General features: G+C 35.8%; 1 protein-coding gene across 2 annotated transcripts in view; it reads left to right on the forward strand.

Moving 5' to 3' along the window:
- Positions 1-8,730: 8,730 nt before the first annotated feature.
- LOC149539809 (uncharacterized) overlaps positions 8,731-19,566 on the forward strand; it is a 109,489-nt gene continuing 98,653 nt past the window's right edge. The window contains exon 1 of one of the 2 annotated variants that reach the window (XM_089801007.1): positions 8,731-8,898. In XM_089801007.1, coding sequence (XP_089657133.1) covers positions 8,848-8,898 — 51 coding nt within the window. In that variant the 5' untranslated portion in view covers positions 8,731-8,847. Of the gene's footprint in view, positions 8,899-9,023; positions 9,272-19,566 lie in introns of those variants that run through there. The other variant, XM_089801005.1, reaches the window with a different exon arrangement.

The following is a 19,566-nucleotide window of genomic DNA, read 5'->3' on the forward strand; positions in this document are numbered from 1 at the left end:
CTACAAACGCTGAAAATAATCATCATACATACATGGACTATAAAGTACCAAGTAATCTTATCATATATCAGCTGAATCCATAGCACAATATCTCAAACAATGTTACTAACCATCAACATAATACTAGCCCTAAAAGAGTTCGACAATGATAAAAAAAAAAAAGTGAACTAGGGGCAGGCACTACACTTTACATGTTCAAAATGGTTTAATCAAATGAAACAAAATTCAAGTTGTAACACATGTTACATAAACATTAGAAAGGGGAAATACAATCAAAACAATATTTGTTAGAGGGATATTTTAAAAATAATTAAAATATTTTTAAAATATTTTATTTTTATTTTTATGTAAATATATTATTGACAATAGTTAAAAGAATATTAGTGAGAGAATTTTTTTTTTTAAATTAATTAAAATATTTTAATTTGATTCAATTTAATTATTTCTATCTTACTAACAACATAATAGAAACCATCAATCACACTTCAGGGTGCAATAGGTACGCCGAAGAGATATTGAAGGTCGAGTACATAAAAATATTGGTATATTCTTTTGCATATACACTTTCACAACTAATAATGTCAAAAATCTCCCAATTAGAAAACATTATCACAAATATTAAATCTTAACAATAAAGAAGATCGTAGTAAAAAATCTTAACACATCCTTAAACACTAATCATGACATAGACCTGAACCATTATCCTAATCCAAACCCTAATAAAGATCCTAACTTCAAACATAAAAATAAGTATATTCCTAAGTCTAACCTCAACCTAATAAAAATCCAAACAAAAAATATAATACTAAGTATAATGTACTCCCTTACCATAAAATCATAGTTTTAACCATAAAACTTAAGCCCAACTCTAACCCTAATATCAACTAAAATCCTAATGCTAAACAATAATCCAATCTCTAAACCCAAACCTAACCTTAATCATGACATAAACCCATTATTTTAATCTTGAATATTAATTCTTAGGAAAACCTTAATTCTAAGTTTAAGACATAGTCGTACCTTGAACTTTGACCCTAATAAAAAAAACTTTGACTTTAATCATGATATTAACCATTGGGCATTATATATTTTGATTTTGTTGATGAACTTACAAATTAAAAAATGAAAAACTAAAGCAGACAATAAATAATTGATGAATAATGAGTAGTAAGACTAAAGATCACGAAAAATAAATTGTGTCAACGAAATTCTAATTGTGTTTTTCAATAGATCATGTTTCACTTCAAATCAAGTGTAGTACAATCTAAAAATAAAACTAAACAAAATATAATTTGATGCTATCTAAAATTAAATATATTAAATATTTATATAATAAAAAGGTAATATTGTATAATAAATATATTTTAAAATATAAATGATTAAAATTCAAAATTTAGCCAATAGTGGCATGTCGTGATGGTTAAGTTGTTAAGTCATTATCCTTGCCATCAAGGTTCAAATCTAATGGGGATGAGGTCCCCCATTTGTGGCCTCACTAGTTATCCTTACCATCAAGGTTCAAATCTAATGGGGATGAGGTCCCCCATTTGTGGCCTCACTAGTTCATAGCTCTAGGTCAAAGCATTTACCTCTTTTATATTTTAAAACATATTTTTGATATAAATATCTAATTTAAAGAAAAAGTCAAAATATCTTTGATCACAAATACAAATTAAATAAAACTTTCCGTTACTTCATCCCATGTTACATTCCTTGCCCCAATAAATGATAAATGGGAACACATACATTTACAACCAATTAATAATAAATTGATGTTTATTATGGAGTTGGCACAAAAGTAATATTTTTAATTAATGTGGATGATAAATGTAGATTTTGTGGGACTACAGAGGACTGCTGATCATATGGTGACAATGTATGGGACTACTTCGTACTCCTTGCAGGAGGTACCTAACTACACGACAAATGAGGCGTACATATCCTACCCCCCAGTGGGACTTGAACTTGTGACTTCCCTTTCGAGAGTACAATGAATCACCACTAGGCCAATAAGGATTGATCTTGCAAGGCGTTAAATATAATCTCAATGGTTGATCAACAAAGCTAAATTGATTTATTCGGTAGAGTACACCTTCGATATAATAAAGATTATTAATAAGTTTTTAATCTCTCTTATAATTTCACTATATTAAAAAATAAATGACAAATAAAAATATCTCTCATTTGTATATATATATATATATATATATATATATATATATATATATATATATATATATATATATATATATATATATATATATATATATATATATATATATATATATATATATAATTAGACTGCAGGAATCGGGTGCAGCACGACCCCCCCCATAAACTGCAGTGCGCCGGGTAAACTTTTTAACGTGACCGGTAGCGCTGGCGTAACACGCCCACCGGTACCACGGGGACGGGGGAGACTAGAACCCGTGACCAACCCCCTGCAACAGGGAAGATTTAGCCAACCAAGCTAGGGCCCCCACCCTTTAGATAGATATTATTATTATTATTGTGCAAAATTTAATTTAATTTCTTTCTATATCAATAATATGTAGTACAAAGAATAATAAAAGTAAGGAGAAAAGTCAAATAGAGAATTATTCATGAAAAAAACTTAAAAAATGTATTGTAGAGAAAGTCTTAGTAAAAAGGGGTCTTATAAGACATTATTTCCAACCAACCAAATAAAAAATAATTAATTTTAAAAATATTTAAAAATATATTTGAATTATATTAAATTTAAACTTATTTTAAAAACAAAAAATACTATGATTAGAAATTACTTATAAATATAATAAATATTATCATCATCTCAATTGACCAAAAAAATCTCATGATCCACTATTCATAAGGTAGAAACATTTCCCTTTCGAAGCAAGCCACAAATACAACATGGACTTCATTCCAATTTAACAAAAAGAAAACAAATGGCAAATTCGAGATAAAATTAGGTTGGATAGCAATGAAGCTTTTAAAAAATAACAAATAATTTAGGATTGTTTATTAATTTATAATTTTGTAAAATAAATTTTACATTTAATGTAAAAATATATTATAATTAATTGGTTGAAAGCATTAGCTTGTCTGGAGGCTTGAGGTTGTGAGTTATCCCATGATCACGAGTTTGAAACTCTCTCTAAACTCTCTCTCTTTAGATTGAACCGGTAAAAAATATTAATATATTTTAGGAATTTTTTTTTTAAATTTATACTTTTAATAAAGTCAACACATAATTCTTTATTTCAATTTTATAATTTAAATAAGTAATATTTAATAATAAAAATATAAAATCAAACAATATCTTAAATAAATCTATCTAAACAAATGTTTATAGATATTGACTACAAAAACAAGATTAGTTAAAATTTAGCCAAATGATTAAGTTGTTGAGTTGTTATCCTTGCAATCAAGTAGGTCTACCTCATTGGTTCATACCTCTAGGTCAAAGTGTTTACCTCTCTTTATTAAAAAAAAAATTAAAATTAAAATATAAATTTATTAAATACTAAAATACAATATTGTAAAAGGTTTTGGAAAATTTAACCACTAATTAGATTCTGAACATATCCATAGGATTTTAATTTTTTAACCACCCATAAGAATATTTGCTCCTTTAAGGACAGCTACAGTTACAGTGGAGCTTAGCCTGGCCCAAATCATTTGACAGCACCATTCCCAAGCGAGAAGACCGTTCTTCCATAATTGGCCCTGTCTAATGATAGATAGATAGATAAAATTTTAACGTCCACGAGGCTAAAAATAGCTTATGGAACAACAAGACAACTCAAGCAGACTTAAGTAGCAAAGTTCGCTGCTTGTGCAGGATGATGATGAGTCCACCCAATTGCTCAATGTACTCTTCATTGAATAGGTTATGCCAAGAACTACCACATATAGTGTCCGCAAATTTATCTCTACTACTCTTGTAGGCTTCACATTCTAAAATAAAATGTTGTTCAGTTTCCACTTTTCCATAATTGTAGAATCTACAAATTCTCTCTTCCCAAGCCTCCGTTGGCCTCTTCCAACGTCCGGTCTCACAACGAAGTTGGTGAGAGTTGGTTCTCAGCTGAGCAATAAGAATTTTAGCCCTCCAAGAAATGTTGGCTCCTATGTATGCTTTTTGGAGTTGATCACAAGTAGGGTTGAACTCATTTATATAATATAATTTCTTCCTTCCAATCTTGCTTCCCCAATTTGTCTTGTAGAATTTCTCCATGACAAAGACCTTTATTTCTTTATTATTTGTGGGCCACATATTGAATTGAATATTCCATTTACTCATCCATTTGATGTTTTGTTGCATCCATATCCTTTTTCGCTTACATAGTGTGTCACTAAAGACCACTTTAGGCCATCTATCCTCTTCCATTTTTTCGATTATTTTTAAATAGCTTAAAAGGCGAACCATAACAAGTGCCTCAATAGGAGCAGCTCCCATTTCACTTAGCATGATATCATATGGAACAATGCTTTTGATTTTAAACTTGCTTGTGATCAAGCGCTTTTGGATTCCTTCGATTTGTTTCCATTGTGCTATAGTAGTGTTGTTGGTCCATAATTCACATCCGTAAAGAACAACTGGTAGCACAAGAAGACCGAACAAGGTTTGAATAGTTTTCCAATCCCACAACTCTGCTTCACAACACCTATTCTGAAGAGCATAAAAAGCCTTCCACCCACCTAATATCCTTTTATACCTGCAGCTAGACCAACTTAGTTTTTTCTTGAAATCGATGCCAAGGTATTTATACTCCGCAACTTCTTCAAGAATACTTCCATTGTAATAAAATTCATGTTGGTGTTGTTTTTTATTATTAGAGAAAATCATAACCTTAGTCTTGCTGATATTAACCTGCATCCCCACCATTCCGCAAAAGCGCTCAAGAGAAGATAGATGATTTTGCAAACCACAGGCAGATTTGGTGATTAAAATGAGATCGTCTGCATATAGGAGCAGCTTTATAACAAATTCACCTAGCTGAATGCCTTCACCCTTTTGCATGTTTAACCACTCTTCTAGTTTGTCAATATATAAATCAAACAAAGTAGGAGATAAAGGGCAGCCCTGTTTGACCCCGATATCGCTCCTAAAACATTCTGAAATGCCATCTAAAGTTCTGATTTTAACTTTCACCTCTTCGTACATCCTATGAACAACAGCTCTGAGATGCATAGGAATCCCCGATTCTTCCATTCTAAACCAAAGCTTGTCTCTCGGGACGGTGTCAAAAGCCTTTTTAAAGTCGACAAAGCAACAAAATACCTCTTTCTTTTTCTCCCACTCTTTTTCAATAATGTGTCTCAAAGTGACACAGTGATCCACTGTCGAGTGCTTTGGCCTAAAACCAGCTTGCCCTTTAGCACGTTTATGATTTTCTTCTGCCCATTTGCTAATCCTAGTTTCTATTATGCTGCCAAAAAGTTTAGCAAAGAGGGGATTGATCATTATAGTCCTGTAGTTGGAGGGATTGTTAACATCACCACTCTTAAAAAGTGGTATTGCAAGGTTGATTGTCCAATCTTTTGGAAACCTTTCTTGGCAAATTTTGTTGAAAATTTCAGTGATGTGTGGTGCAAGAGTTTTCATACCCCACTTTAGATATTCTACTTGGAGTGCAACAAGGTCTTTTGCTTTACCTCCACCTAACTTCTTAATCCCTGCCTCTATCTCTTGCACAGTGAAAAGGTTTGTATCATCATTGACCAAAGGTGGCTGTCCCACTCCACCCTCTAGTTCATAAAGTTTTTTAGCATATTCAAACCATTGGGTGGCCGTAATATTATTTTCAGTTTGTTTTCTCATTGGTTGAAGTTCTTTCCAAAAACTTTTGGGGTTATTTCTACCCAAGAAAATTAGCTCCTCTCTCCTTGTGAACATAAAATCAATTTTTTTCTTCTTTAGGATTTGTTTGTAGACCTTAATGTCAATGTTAGTTTTATTTGACTCCCTTAGGTTTCTCCTAGCCCTCTTGCATTCCTTATCAAACCAAGCATTGGCTGGAAAATAATTAGTTTCAGATTTTCTATTTTTTGCTCTCTTGCATTTTGAAAGAGCCGCATGAATTAGATTTGATAAATCATAACTGTTAACACCATGTTTATACATAGGGTGTCCCATACAAAGTTCCTCAAGAGTAGCTCTGAAAGTGTTACTGTTTTTTGAAGTTAACAAAATTCTACCCTGAGAAGGGGGGTATTGAGGGCTTTGGATTTTTGCTCCAATCTACCTATCCTTTGCCCAATACAAATTTATGTACAGCGGTCTATGATCTGATTTGAGATCCCAAATGTGCTCTCCAATTTCAACTTCTTTAATATTTTCATACAAATTCTACAAACAAATTGCATAATCTACCACACTTGCCCCGTCGTATGTGTTGCAAGTGAAAGTGCCTGACTTAGCCCATCTAGCCAAACCATTACAAATTATGAGATCAAATGTGCCACATAGAGTGATCAATTCTTCTCCAAAATGATTGCAGCCTTTAGCATCTTCAGATATTCTTTCCCATTGATGGTTTCTTTCTTCTGTGAGCCAAATAGGGTTATCATTTACTTTGGAGCTGAAAATACTTGCTTGCCAATTTGCTGTTCTAGCATTGAAATCTCCAACAAGAAGAACATCCCCACGCTGCGAAAAAATAGCAACATCTTTCTTTAACGCAGCATAGGGGTCATTGTGATCTAAACCACACTTTTTATAAGTTTTCTAAGATACTTGTGGAGCAAAGTAACAGGCTGCAATCTTGATAAGAGTGTTATTTTCCACGATTTTGAGCCATATAAATTGTTTATTAGAATCAGTCTTTTCCAATTGAATGGCACGACCTTCCCTTTCTTTTACTAGAACCATTATACCTCCATGACCCTTACCATTTCCCACTGCCTCATTCCACACTGCCATCTTCTAGTAGCCTTCAAACAATAGGGTCTTACATCTCTCGTGCTCATGCGTCTTTATGAGACAAATAATGTCTTTTCCTTCCGCAATAGGTCCTAACCCAGGCCCACATATCCATGGATAACCTCTGTAATTCCAACAAACTAAACTTAAGGACGCCTGGGTTAAGCTTGATTGCTATTTGTTTTGATGTGAAAGACTCGAAGTTGAGTTATTATCGCTAAGCGTGATTGCTAATCTTGTTGTATCGCTGCATGCTAATGTATTTGTTGTCACACCTTTATTGCCTTCTTGCTGCCCTTCATTGGAGTGGTGGCCAAAATGAGCAATAATTGCTTTTCCTTTAAACATCCAAGCTCTTTTGCCTTCATTTCTAGCGTTTCTGATTTTTTCCATTTTCATTCTTCTTTCTACTTGCTGTCTCATGGTTAAATCCTCCTCTACAATGAACCGAGAACCCCTCAAGAGCTATTTTTTGTTAAGTAGATTTTGTTTGTCGCTAATGCAGGGCATGACTACCTTGATTGGCCTATTTCTCTCAGCGTGTGGTTTGCCAACCCTCCAAGCTTGATAGATTTGTCCTTGCCACAACAACACATCTTGTAGGAAATCCCTCGTTAAGTCGAGGGTGTGTTCACCTTCCCCATAATCTTTTATCCCTTTGATAATTATATTGGATGCCCTACGCTGCCTTCCCTTAACCTCTCCGTCTTGTGTGTTCACACGAATCTTTGCCTCTTCTCTTGCCATATCAAGGTGTTTGCTATTTTTGTCCCAAGTTTTGGTGACTTCTGAAAAACTTCTTCTCTCCTCTTCAACCCCTGCTTTTCCTAGCGAATTAGTGTAAAGAATCGTTCTCTCTTTATAATGAGATGATTTGGTATTTGCTGCGACCTTGTTTGTTTCCAATGTAGCATTCAAGTTTTTCCATTCATCCTTCATGTTCTGCCATTCAAGCTTCCCTGCTAAAAGTGTTTCTTGCAGCGTTGAGATTTGAGCTTTTAAAATATTGTTATTATATGCAAGATTTTTATTTGCTGCAATTAACACCTGCATATTAGGGGAACTTTCTTGTTCCTTAGCCTCTAGGAGTTCCAACCTCCTCTTGGCCCTCAATAGTTCTTGCACATAAAGATCTGGGCACCAAGCGAGAGGTGTGGAGGTAGGGCTGTAAGTGACAGAATCAACAAAGTTGCTGCTCCTACACAAATGACTGTCACCATCTAAGTGTGGAGGAGGGTACATTTTGACAACATCTTTCTGTTTCTTCTCTGGTTTATGCAATCTATGCTTGTGTTTCTGCTTTTCATGTGGCCCTTTCAAGCGAGCAAGTCTACGTTTTAAAATGCCTTGAACTGTTTAACGTTGACCCAAATATATTTTCCTGTCTTGCCGAGTGATGCCATTTTGACTTGACCTAAATGGTTAGTTTCAAAGTGTACCATAATTTCTTGACCCTTTTTTACCAATGATATGGTTTGTTGTCCCATAGCTTGCATATCCACCGTTTGTTTTTCCATTGTTTGTGTATCAACAATTTGTTTTTCCATTGATCAAAAGAAAGAAGGACGAGACAAAACTAACAAGAGCAAATATATAAAACAAAATCAGAAAATGCACCTTGGAACCCCTGGCTCAAAAGCCTATCACTATCTTGCTGTGGGCTCGGCCCAGTTGTTGTTTTTCCCTTGAAAACAATCCTGTCTGAAATCTGAGCCTGTCTGGCATTGTGTTTGCTGCCTGGTCCCACTGTCATGCTCCGGTGTGATGTCACGGTCCCACTGTGCCGTTACCTGCTATTGAAGTACATAGACTACTTCGCTTTTAAGACAAAGCTACATCGTTAGATCCAGTTCATCGAAACGCTCCACGGCAATGCTATTCCCTAGACCCAATCGATTCAAAAGGCTTTCCATCATCCCAGCTGCCTTAAATTTGTCACGATGCAGTCTGAAGACGCCACAGGAGGATATTCTGCTATTACCGTTGCACAGGTTTCGATCTCTCACAGATTGTTAATTATCCGGGTGTTTTTCATTTCAGGGTTCAATTGGCATATAATTATACCCAAATAAAAGAACCATTCGGTCCCGAGGATTGTTTTGTTTGCACTTTTTAAATATTCCCATTGAGAAGGCATGTTGTTTGTAATTTGGATTCTTGGATTTTCCAAATAACAAGCGACGTGCTCGATGTTCTAGCTCTTCCGCCTAGGCATGCATGCCACTTAATTTCCGTTGTTTTCATTCATATTGCATTTCCCAAACTCATGTAAATGCAAAGATGATTCACGGTATACAAGAGGTAAAAAATAATTCTATATCAATGTGGAATCCTGAGGGCAAACGGAAGCAATTGGAAATCCAGGTGGTAAAGTTGTTGCTAATCTTTCTGAAAATCAAGAACCAATTTCAAATGCCAATTTAGAGTGGTTAGTGTTTCTTGGAAGTTAATTCTAGTTTCATTAAGGACGGTCTTTATCTGATTCTTTATTCATCCTTTTTGGGAAGAGGCTTTTGTCAGGTACATTTGTTCGGAAAGGACTGTTTACGTTGATTTTTAAAAATTGCATAAGAAGAAATATAAACAATGCGAGAAGAATACATTAGGCGCATTCGTTGAAAATGATCATCTGCAAGGTCCTTTCGAACAGAGCTCATGCTAATTCCGTATAGTGTTTGGTGCCCATTGCTTTTGGTGTTTTCCTCTTAGGCTATCCTTAGATTAGAAGATAGTTGTATACAGATGCGATTTGCAATAAGGCTGTCTTCCATTCATTAGCTTGACAAAAAGTAGATGTCAGTCGGGTTATTATAATAATACTTCAATACTCAGTTTAGGAGGGTGAATATTATTAAGCAGGCGTTGGAGTGGCACCAGTAAAGTCAATTTTGTGGGTAAGATGTAAATTCTGTTTCTTGGGACACGGTTATATGTTAGCCTTTCTACCATTCGTAGATCAGAGCTTTGCATAAAACACTGCTGTTCATCTGATATTACTCCTGTATTCTTTGATTTAATATAAATTGAATTTGTTTTTAAGGAAAACTAAAATAAAATTGTGAGAAGTTAATTTAGTGAACGATGGATTTTTATATAGGTGCATTTTAAATATGGCCATCACACGTATAAGTTATTACAATTTACCAATTTATCCCCTATATCATATTGACATACTGTGTTGTATTAATGCTTCCTAAATATTCAACACTAATTAGCAATTTGTATATAAATATAGCATTAGAACATTGTGATGAACTAGGTTTTTCTGATTTGCTTCATAGGTATTGGAACCTGGAGATACATGAGTAGAAGGAGGTAACGTGGTGATAGGAATATATAGAAGGCATAAATTTGAAACAAAAATAATCCACAAGAATCATGAGCAAGAAAGCAGCCAGAAGCAACTGATCGGAAACCAGAGAAAGAATGCCAACTCACAAACTAAGTTGCCTTCGAAACCCTAACCTCCCATGGCACCTAATGCAAAATCTAGACCTTTGACAACTCTCAAAGCGACATTCCATCTCTGAACCACCACCACCACTTGCTCTGGAAAAGAATTGATGGGACCGTCACTGTTTTTAATAGTCTTAAATTAGACCCCATGTATAACTTCCTTTATTTTCTTTGCCCATTCCAGCACCCTACTAAAAGAGAAGGTAGGTTGAAAGCACTGGCCACCTCCAGGGTGCCATTTTTATGGGTTATGAACAATTTTCACACAAATCCTCCCTAAATGAAGTGAGATCTTGATTGACTGCCTAAAGTTCGTTGTTTAGAATGCACATGCTCCCAACAGAAGCTGGAGCCAGTGGCCGAAATACCTTTATTTATCTCTTCACAACCACCAGTTGAAGCCTAAACAACAATTTTCTGAAAAATCTTCTCATTGCTGCCTCTTGATGAAAACCCACCGACAACCAAATCCTTAAATTTCAAAGCCTTGACCATCTTAGACTGAAGCACAAAAATGGTCATCCAACTGCAGATATCCGCTAGGACCACATCATTATCCACATTAGAACAACAATCTGCTAAAATCAAAGCCCTGGAATGCAAATGACTCCTCCAACCCCTTTGAGCCCATATTCAACTTCACAAGACAAACAGAAGAAAGATCAGGGTAGTGAAGAATTGCATACAGATAGTGATTAGAAACCTTGCCAGAAAAGAATATCATTTCTAGAACCACTGAACTGATGCCTCTTAGCCATGATTGGACTGACCCAAAAGACCATCCATGCCTCATCATAACCAGACCAAGGGGGCAACAACAAGAACTTAGATAAAAACCATAGGCCAATGAAGAAACTACGAGATTACGAACACCTCATGATAAATATGGAATGTAATCATGAGTCCACATGAACAACGTAACCCCACTTTAAATTACATGAAAGCCCATGGAAATAAATGATGGAAGGCTGAGTGGACACAGCAAGCTGATGACAGGGATGAGGGGCATGATGGATGCACCACAAAGCACCTATGGAGGTTGATCACCAAGAACTTCAAAAAAGGCTATGGGTCAATGCAACTACTAAACAAGGCTAAAAGGGAGCTTGCTAAACACCTGCATTGGCAAGGTAATCGACAATTATGTTCCCATAACAGTAGCAATGGACAAAGGAAATGCCACTAAATTTTTACACAAATTGACAGCCACATCAAGCAAAGCTTCCAATTCAAACGAACTTGTTTCTGAAAACCATTTGTCAAGTTTGGCAAGCTGTATTGTACAACAGTATTCTTGGAACAAGAATACTAAAATCATATTAATCTTAGACATAGTTCCAAGCATTCTGCTTCATTATTGGTTCTATGGAAAAATAAAATAGAGCTAACTTAGTGAGAGTGCTGGGGGAATATCTTATATTTAACACTTGCCCCTTGAATAGGGTAACCCACAGAATAATATGTTAAATTTATCTTTGAGAAAATGAGGCTAATGTTTTGTTTTGATGGCAGAAAGATGTTGCAAATTTCTTGTAAATAACTGACTGGTTAAGACCAACCACATATGTCTTGCGTCCCTGTGATTTTATGCCTTTCACAATTTGGTTGATGATTACAATCTGTTCTATCGCTGTTGACCTTAAACGTGATCGCCAAGACAAAAGATTGCAGTTATTAAGGACGGTAGTCTCTGTCATTACTCACAGCTTTATTGGCAGAAAGAAGAGCTGTTTGTTAAAGAATGTTTATTGCAGACCAAATACTAAATTGCTGGTTACCAAGAGCCACATATTGGGAAGTAGTGATCCATTTTGAAGGGACGTCTCTTTTGGGTATTGGCACAAAGGACACGTCTTTCCATTACTCCTGGGGGATATAAATGGATAAGACTAACATTGGTAAAAAGGCATCGAAGGAAGATAAATATGAATAGATGCAACAATAGCAGATATAAGGATTGCAGAATCATACAGCTGTCACCGACACACTCAGCAAAGACACCACTCATGGAAATCACAGTCTGAAGTTGACACCCAAACCGATACTACGTGCAGTCAGTGGTCCTTACAGCAGTATGAACCTCATATAAATCTGACATAAATTTATATTCAGGAATTGTCTTTATTAGACTAACCTCCTTATCATTAGTTAAGTGTACACACACATACATATAAAAGGAAATGATATAGCCTATTTTGATTGTCATGTTTTATTACTGATAATGGTATGGCCTCTATGACAATAATATGAAGTGTTTAACTTTCTAAAACCCACCTTGCGAGGGAAAGGACTTGAGGTGTAAACCAGGTTTTGAGGGGCTAGCGAGGAGGTCATCCTAGTGGATTTGTTGCCTTCTAGAACAAGGCACTTACTAACTCGAGTCACGTCTTGCAACTTCTGCCTAGTTCCAAGAGGTGGCAATTGTTTGTGGGGAGATGAGATATGATCGAGGAAAGCAAATACAAGCTGCCAAGCAAGGGGGTTGTAGTATACATCCCTCTTGGCTCGGTTTAGAAGTGACATCAGTCAGACCCATCACGTCTCTATCTCAGTATGTTTGTTTGTGGGGAGATGAGATATGATCGAGGAAAGCAGACACAAGCTGCCAATCCAGGGGGTTGTAGTATACATCCCTCTTGGCTCGGTTTAGAAGTGGCATTGATTAGACCCATCATGTCTCTATCTCAATATGTTTTTTGATGTAGATATATGGATGTACATGTATTGCATATGTTTTTCTTCATGTTTTGCAAGTTCCGAATCTAAGGATTGAAATATTGAGGAAAGCTTTATTTGATGAGGGGAAATCTAACCCTAATTTGTTTCAATAGTTATTTTAGGGCAAATTAGGATGGGGCATCACCATTGGTATCAGAGCGTCTTTCTTTCCACCCTGTGAAAGGTAGTTGATGCAAACTAGCCAAAGGGCTCAAAGGGCATTGGGAAGAGAAAAAAGGAAACTTACACCCCTCTTGTGCAAACAAATGAGCAATAAGTTGAAGGCCTTCATGCAACAAACGACTCAAACCACCCAAGCCCCCATGGAACAAAACAAGAGGAATGAAAGAACCAACCAAATCCTCCTTCAAGCTGTTCAAAAGGCGAGTAACAATGGAAGGGATATTAACTCCAACTAGTGCATGAATAATAATGCCTTCCGTAGGGTACTAGACCCTTGGCCAACAAGATCTCCCTTCCTACCTAGGGAGGAACACTTAAAAGAAGAAGAATCAAACACTCCACCCATGAATAATGTTGATGAGATTGTAGAAGCATACTCTAGAATTGATCCCAAAAATAGGAGATATCTCTTTTAAAGATTACCATGATGCCAAAATGAAAGCTGCCCCTAATTAGAAAGGAAAGGGACAAGTAGATAAGGACCTAAAGGAAAGGGTGAGTAAGATAACTAAATCTGATGGGCTAGGAAAACCGATAGCTCATTTGTGGGTGCAAAAGTTAGACACTGATCTCTCACTAAGCCCCATGAGGGAGCAAAATGCCGTTAAAATCAATGGTGCTCCATATGATGAGAACAACCCATGAGTGGTGGTACCATGGCCTAATCACCCAAGATTACCAACACATAACCACTTACAAAAAATTCACTCAAAAACTTCTAAAAAGATCTGATTGGAAACATCCACAATGGTATTTCAAAGCATTAACCCAAAATAAGCAGCAATGGACAATGGAGGAGTTTGTCACCAAATTCCAAAAGTTGATTGTCATGGTACTTGGAATCTCTCAAGAGAGACCTACGTCCTATCCATGAAAGGATTGAAAGAAACTATCTTAAGTATGGTGAGCGTCTTGGACCAGCAATTCAAAAAGTAGTGAAATTTGAAACTAACTATCAAAAGATAATTACAAATATTTCACCTTCATCTCACATTCCAAGTAGCCTTATAGAGATGAAAAGAATATGAGGGGACATTGAGGAAATACTCACTTCTATTGTAATGAGGATTGGGACCCCAAACATGTATGCTAGGATACAAAATGGCCAAAATCGAGGTGAACTAAGAAGAAAGAATTTGTGCTTCAAATATAAAGAACCATGGGAGTGTGGACACATATTAGGAAAAGGAGGCCGATTGCATAAAATGGAAGTAGTTTATGATGAATAGATTAAAGAAAACCCTAGCAAGAAGATAAGGCATGAAAGTAAGAACATGGAAAATTATTTCCCATCTCTTAAGCCTTCAAGCATTGCACATTTAGAATAAAAAGCACCATCAAAGGACAAAAGGTTATTGCACTAATGGATAGTCGACATCCCACAATTTCATTAATGAAATATTGTTGCAAAGATGAAGCAAAAAACCAAACAGTTTAAAGGATTTACTGTAACCATGGTTATAGGAGCTTTAGACAGATGTACTAAATAAGTTCCCACAATTGGAAATAAAATTAGGCAAACATCCCATTAAAGAAAACTTATGTGTAGAACATTAAGATGTTGATATAATACTAGGTACTCCTTGGGTAGTTTGATCGTCCTAACTTGAAAATTCACTTCCAACATGAGGGACAAGAAAGTACCTTGTGAGGGTTACTTGATGGGTCTCCAAAGTAGTTCCCTATAAAATAATGGAAATAATCTTTAGGCATAGGCAAGGAGAGTGGGATGCTCAATGTATGATCCTTAGATAAGACCTCTACCCATGGCAAAACAATTTGCATTGACATACATCTAATCTTGAGAAAATATTCAAAATTATTTGTTGACATTTCCCTAGGGCTACCCCCTAAAGAGGATTTGAACATACAAAGAGTTGGAAGAGGGGGCGAAATTTGTGATCACTGCACCCTACTAACACACGTAAATTCAAATAAGAGATTGAAAATACTATCAAAGAGCTACTTAAATGGGCCATTTTCAATTTAGTTCTAGTTTGTTTGCATTGTCTGTTGTGCTAGTTAAGAAAAAAGATGGTACCACGAGAATGTCCATAGATTGTAGAGCTTTAAACAAGAAAAGCATAAAGAATTGATACCCCATACCTAGAATAGATGAATTGATTGACGAACTTCAAAACCAAATACTTCTCCAAAATCGATTTACAATTAAGGTACCAACAAATAAGGATGAGGAAAGAAGATATTCTTAAAACTACTTTTCAAAGTCACTATGGGTATTTTGAGTTTTTGGTCCTGCTCTTTGGACTAACAAATGCCCTAACATCTAAGTTTTGTATGAATCGTATATTTTGGAAACAACTAAAAAGTTTTCCACTCATTTTTTGATGACATTCTCATCTACTGCAAAACATGGGAAGAGCATCTCAAACACATTGAAGAAGTTCTAAGCATTTTTGGAACAAGTATCTTTGTATGGCAAAGCTTCAAAATGTTGGTTTGGACTGGAGCAGATCCTTTACTTGTAATGAGCAAAGGGTAAGTGTAGATGAAGATAAGATTAAAGTCATTAGGGAATGGCCAAAACCCAAAACCATAACACAACTAAGGGGCTTCATGGGACTATGAATTTTACTACAAATGGTTTGTAAAGGGATTTTCCAAGATAGCTGCACCACTCATGGACTTGACCAAAAAGGGGGGCTTTGCATAGAACAAAGTGTCTCAATAGGTCTTTGAAAGATTAAAGGAAGGCATGAATTCATGTCCTGGTCTAGCTATCCCCTATTTCACATTACCATTTGAATTAGAGTGTGATGCTTCGTGGTAGTTAATTGGAGGATTTTTCATATAGAATAAACATCCTGTAACATTTGAAACTTGCAGATTATACAAATCAAGAAACACTATTATATGTACGATAAAGAGATGTTGGCCATCATGCGTGCCCTTACCAAATTTAGACAATACTTGGTTTTTGGAAAATTCAAGACAAATCATAATAGTTTGAGATTTCTTCATGAACTAGAAATATTTAAATGATTGCCGGCGAAAGTGAGTAAGCAAAATGAAAGCTTATGACTTTGATATTGGGTATGCCAAAGGGGTAAAAAATTGTGGTAGTAGACATTTTGTCCAGATGACCCCACTAGAGAAAACATTTTCAGAGATTGTAAAAATGACATCATGATATAGGAAGCCAAGGACCCACATGCCAATGAGATACTAGAAAGGAATTTGTCAAATGAAGAGTACAAGATAGTAGAAGAGATTATCCTTTATAAGGATAGGATATTTTCAATGCCTAATTCAAGAATGAAGGATAAAATCATTAGGGAGTACCATGACAATTCATTTGGAGATTACTAAGGTTATTATAAAATGTACAAGCAAATAAGGGAAAATATTTATGAAAAGGCTTCGAGAAAGATGTATTGAAGTATGTGCAAGAATTCATAATGTGCCAGAAAAAACAAGATAGGGCAAAACCACTAAGCCTTTCTTGTACAACCCTCACCTATACTAGATAAAAAATGGGAGAATATATCCATGGATTTCATAATAGGGCTACCTATAGTCCAAGGAAAAGGTTGCATCTTTGTGGTGGTAGACCGACTATCTAATTATATATATTTGATGACAATATCCACTAATTGGACTCCACAAATAGCATTTATATTCTTCAAAGAAATCTTCTGATTACATGATCTTGTGAGGAACATTGTCAATAATCAAGACAATCAATTCCTTAGCGTATTTTGGTAGAAGCTCTTCTAGTTAGGAGGAACTGAACTCACACCTAGCACAAGTTATCATCCTCAAATAGATGGGCAAACTAAATTGTTTAACAAATGGATAGAAGGATATTTAAGAAATTATGTTACCAGACAGCAGAATGTGTTGATAAAATGGTTACATCTTGGTTAGTACCATTACAATGCCACTCCTCACATGTCAATTAAGATGAATCCATTTAAAGCATTATATGGGTATGAACCAACTACTTTTGGAAGTAAATACTACACTACTGGTGGCTAGCTGTTTTTGATTGCTGTGCTAAGAAGTTGAAGGGATTGGCATAATTACCAAGCATCGTTGAACTCCAAGTTTCATGTTTGGTTGCAGATTAATTTCATATTTTATATTAGACATTATTATAACTAAAGTGACCATATTATATCTTTAATTCAATTAATGGCATGCACTTAATAATTAATTATGATTAGAGTATAACTTTAATAATTATAATATTATAACTCCATTAATCATTGCAAATTAATTCTTACTTCGCCAAGAGGAGCCCCCTGCATTCACTATTAACCGGGGTTCCTTACTATTTGGTCTAGCTCTATCACCCTTGATTTACTAAAATTAGTAGATTTTTGAATATCTAATCAAAATAGAGGTGCCAAAGGTCATCATTGCAACTGAGGCCGATCTAGGTGCCCTACCAAATTTGGAAATGTTGGATAGATTACTTACTATTCATAGTAAGTGTACTGAACTGAACCAAATGAAGAACAATCCTGAACACTGTTGTACTCCAGAAAGGAAAGAGCCTCCTTTTATAGCAACTAGGAACCCTTTAGGTTAGCCTATGAGGGCCAATGATAGGCTAATCTAAACAATTTATGACGCTCACAAAAATTGGACATTACAGTCCACCCTCCTTAAGATTTGCTTGTCCTCAAGCAATCACAACTACAAAGTAACTCCACTACATTGGAAATCCAAAGGAAGACTGCCAAATGTCCCATGCCAAAATACAATTGCTGCACACCAACATAACCAAAACTATGCAAAGGTGGACAAAAAACTAACTGTGCAAACATGTTCACTGAAGCAAATCATGTACATGAGAATTGAGAGTGAAACTGCAAGTAATCTTCAGAATGTACTAATTGCAATACCCTCAACGAATCCAGTCTGGAACCCCAATGCACACAAAAGATCCCACAGCACACTAAAAACTGTCCAACAAAAAAATTTGGGTCCCGAATCTGGAATAAAAGCCTGCCAAGAAGGATAGCCTCAGATTTTTGCTGCACTAATTTGATCACAAGACCACCATGCTGGCAATGATGAAGAAATTCAATGGGACCTGTCCAATTTGCAGTACTAACCTAAGTTGCCTATTCGGGTTCAGGGGTGGAATGAACTTGGGTTCGGGCAAAAAAAACATTTTTCCATTTGGGTTTGTGGGGGGGTGTTCGTGAGTGTGTGTGTGTATTAGTGTGTGCGTGCAGGCTTGATTGCCATTGTGGTCCCAATTATTCAATATATATTTCAATTTGGTGTGATATTTTAAATCATCTTTGTGGTGGATTTGGATTAATTCAATTGCTATTGATATTTAATGTCACATGTTTTATTTTATTAATGGTGGGCTTGAATATATATATATATATATATTTGTGTGGGTTGTACCATTTAATTTTAAATTATATCAAATAACAGTTTACTAATGGTAATGTTATACCATTTTGGCTGATTGCATCTTATAACAATACCATTAGTAAACTGCAAATTGATATAACATATACTCAAATTAATTAAGGGCTTAGTTAAGGATCATCTTGGCTCAAAGTGTGGTATGTGTATATTTATATATAGATATATAGCCATACCATAATAAAATAATAAAAAATAATAATTTTTAGTGGTTTTAACATACTTGTTGGCCTCATGGATTGTGGGTCCTTGTGGGTCCGTGTAGGGTCCTCTCGGGTCCCTACATGTCCGTACTGAGCCCGGACCCGCCACGGACCCGACACAAATCTGAACCCAAGAAGGACTTAGACTCAGATCCGGCTGGCAGGGTTCGAACCCTGCAACTTAGGTGCTAACCCTATCATCACTTGGATCCCAAAATAAAGGAAATTCACATCCATCCATCATAAGGAGGTAAGAACATCTGGAAGCATCTATTACACCAAATCTCCCTCTACACTCTATGAATCCCTCATGGATGTGAAATCCAACCATACTTTGGAGATATGAACTTTCAAAGTTGCCTATATCACAACCACTATCTCCATCGTCTACTAAACTACCATGGGTGTGTTGACTTTGTAGGTATTCCCACATAAACTTGCTGCTATTGACTCCATCTATTGAAGATGATGAATAATCATTCCATAGATGATGGTACAATTCTGAAACCAATCTACACTGACACATCATCAAGCCCTCCGCATGTGGATCAAAAGCAAAATGAACACTCCTCACTGTGTAGTTACTATAGAATGCTCTAACCTTGGTCAATGACTCATCATTGACAACTTTGGAATTAGGAGATGGCTTCACTCCCTTACCTCAAACAACTGATTGTTAGGGCCTTT

Source organism: Cupressus sempervirens, chromosome 9, assembly GCF_028749045.1.
Source record: "Cupressus sempervirens isolate cs-2001-9-10 chromosome 9, ASM2874904v1, whole genome shotgun sequence".
NCBI lineage: Eukaryota > Viridiplantae > Streptophyta > Pinopsida > Cupressales > Cupressaceae > Cupressus > Cupressus sempervirens.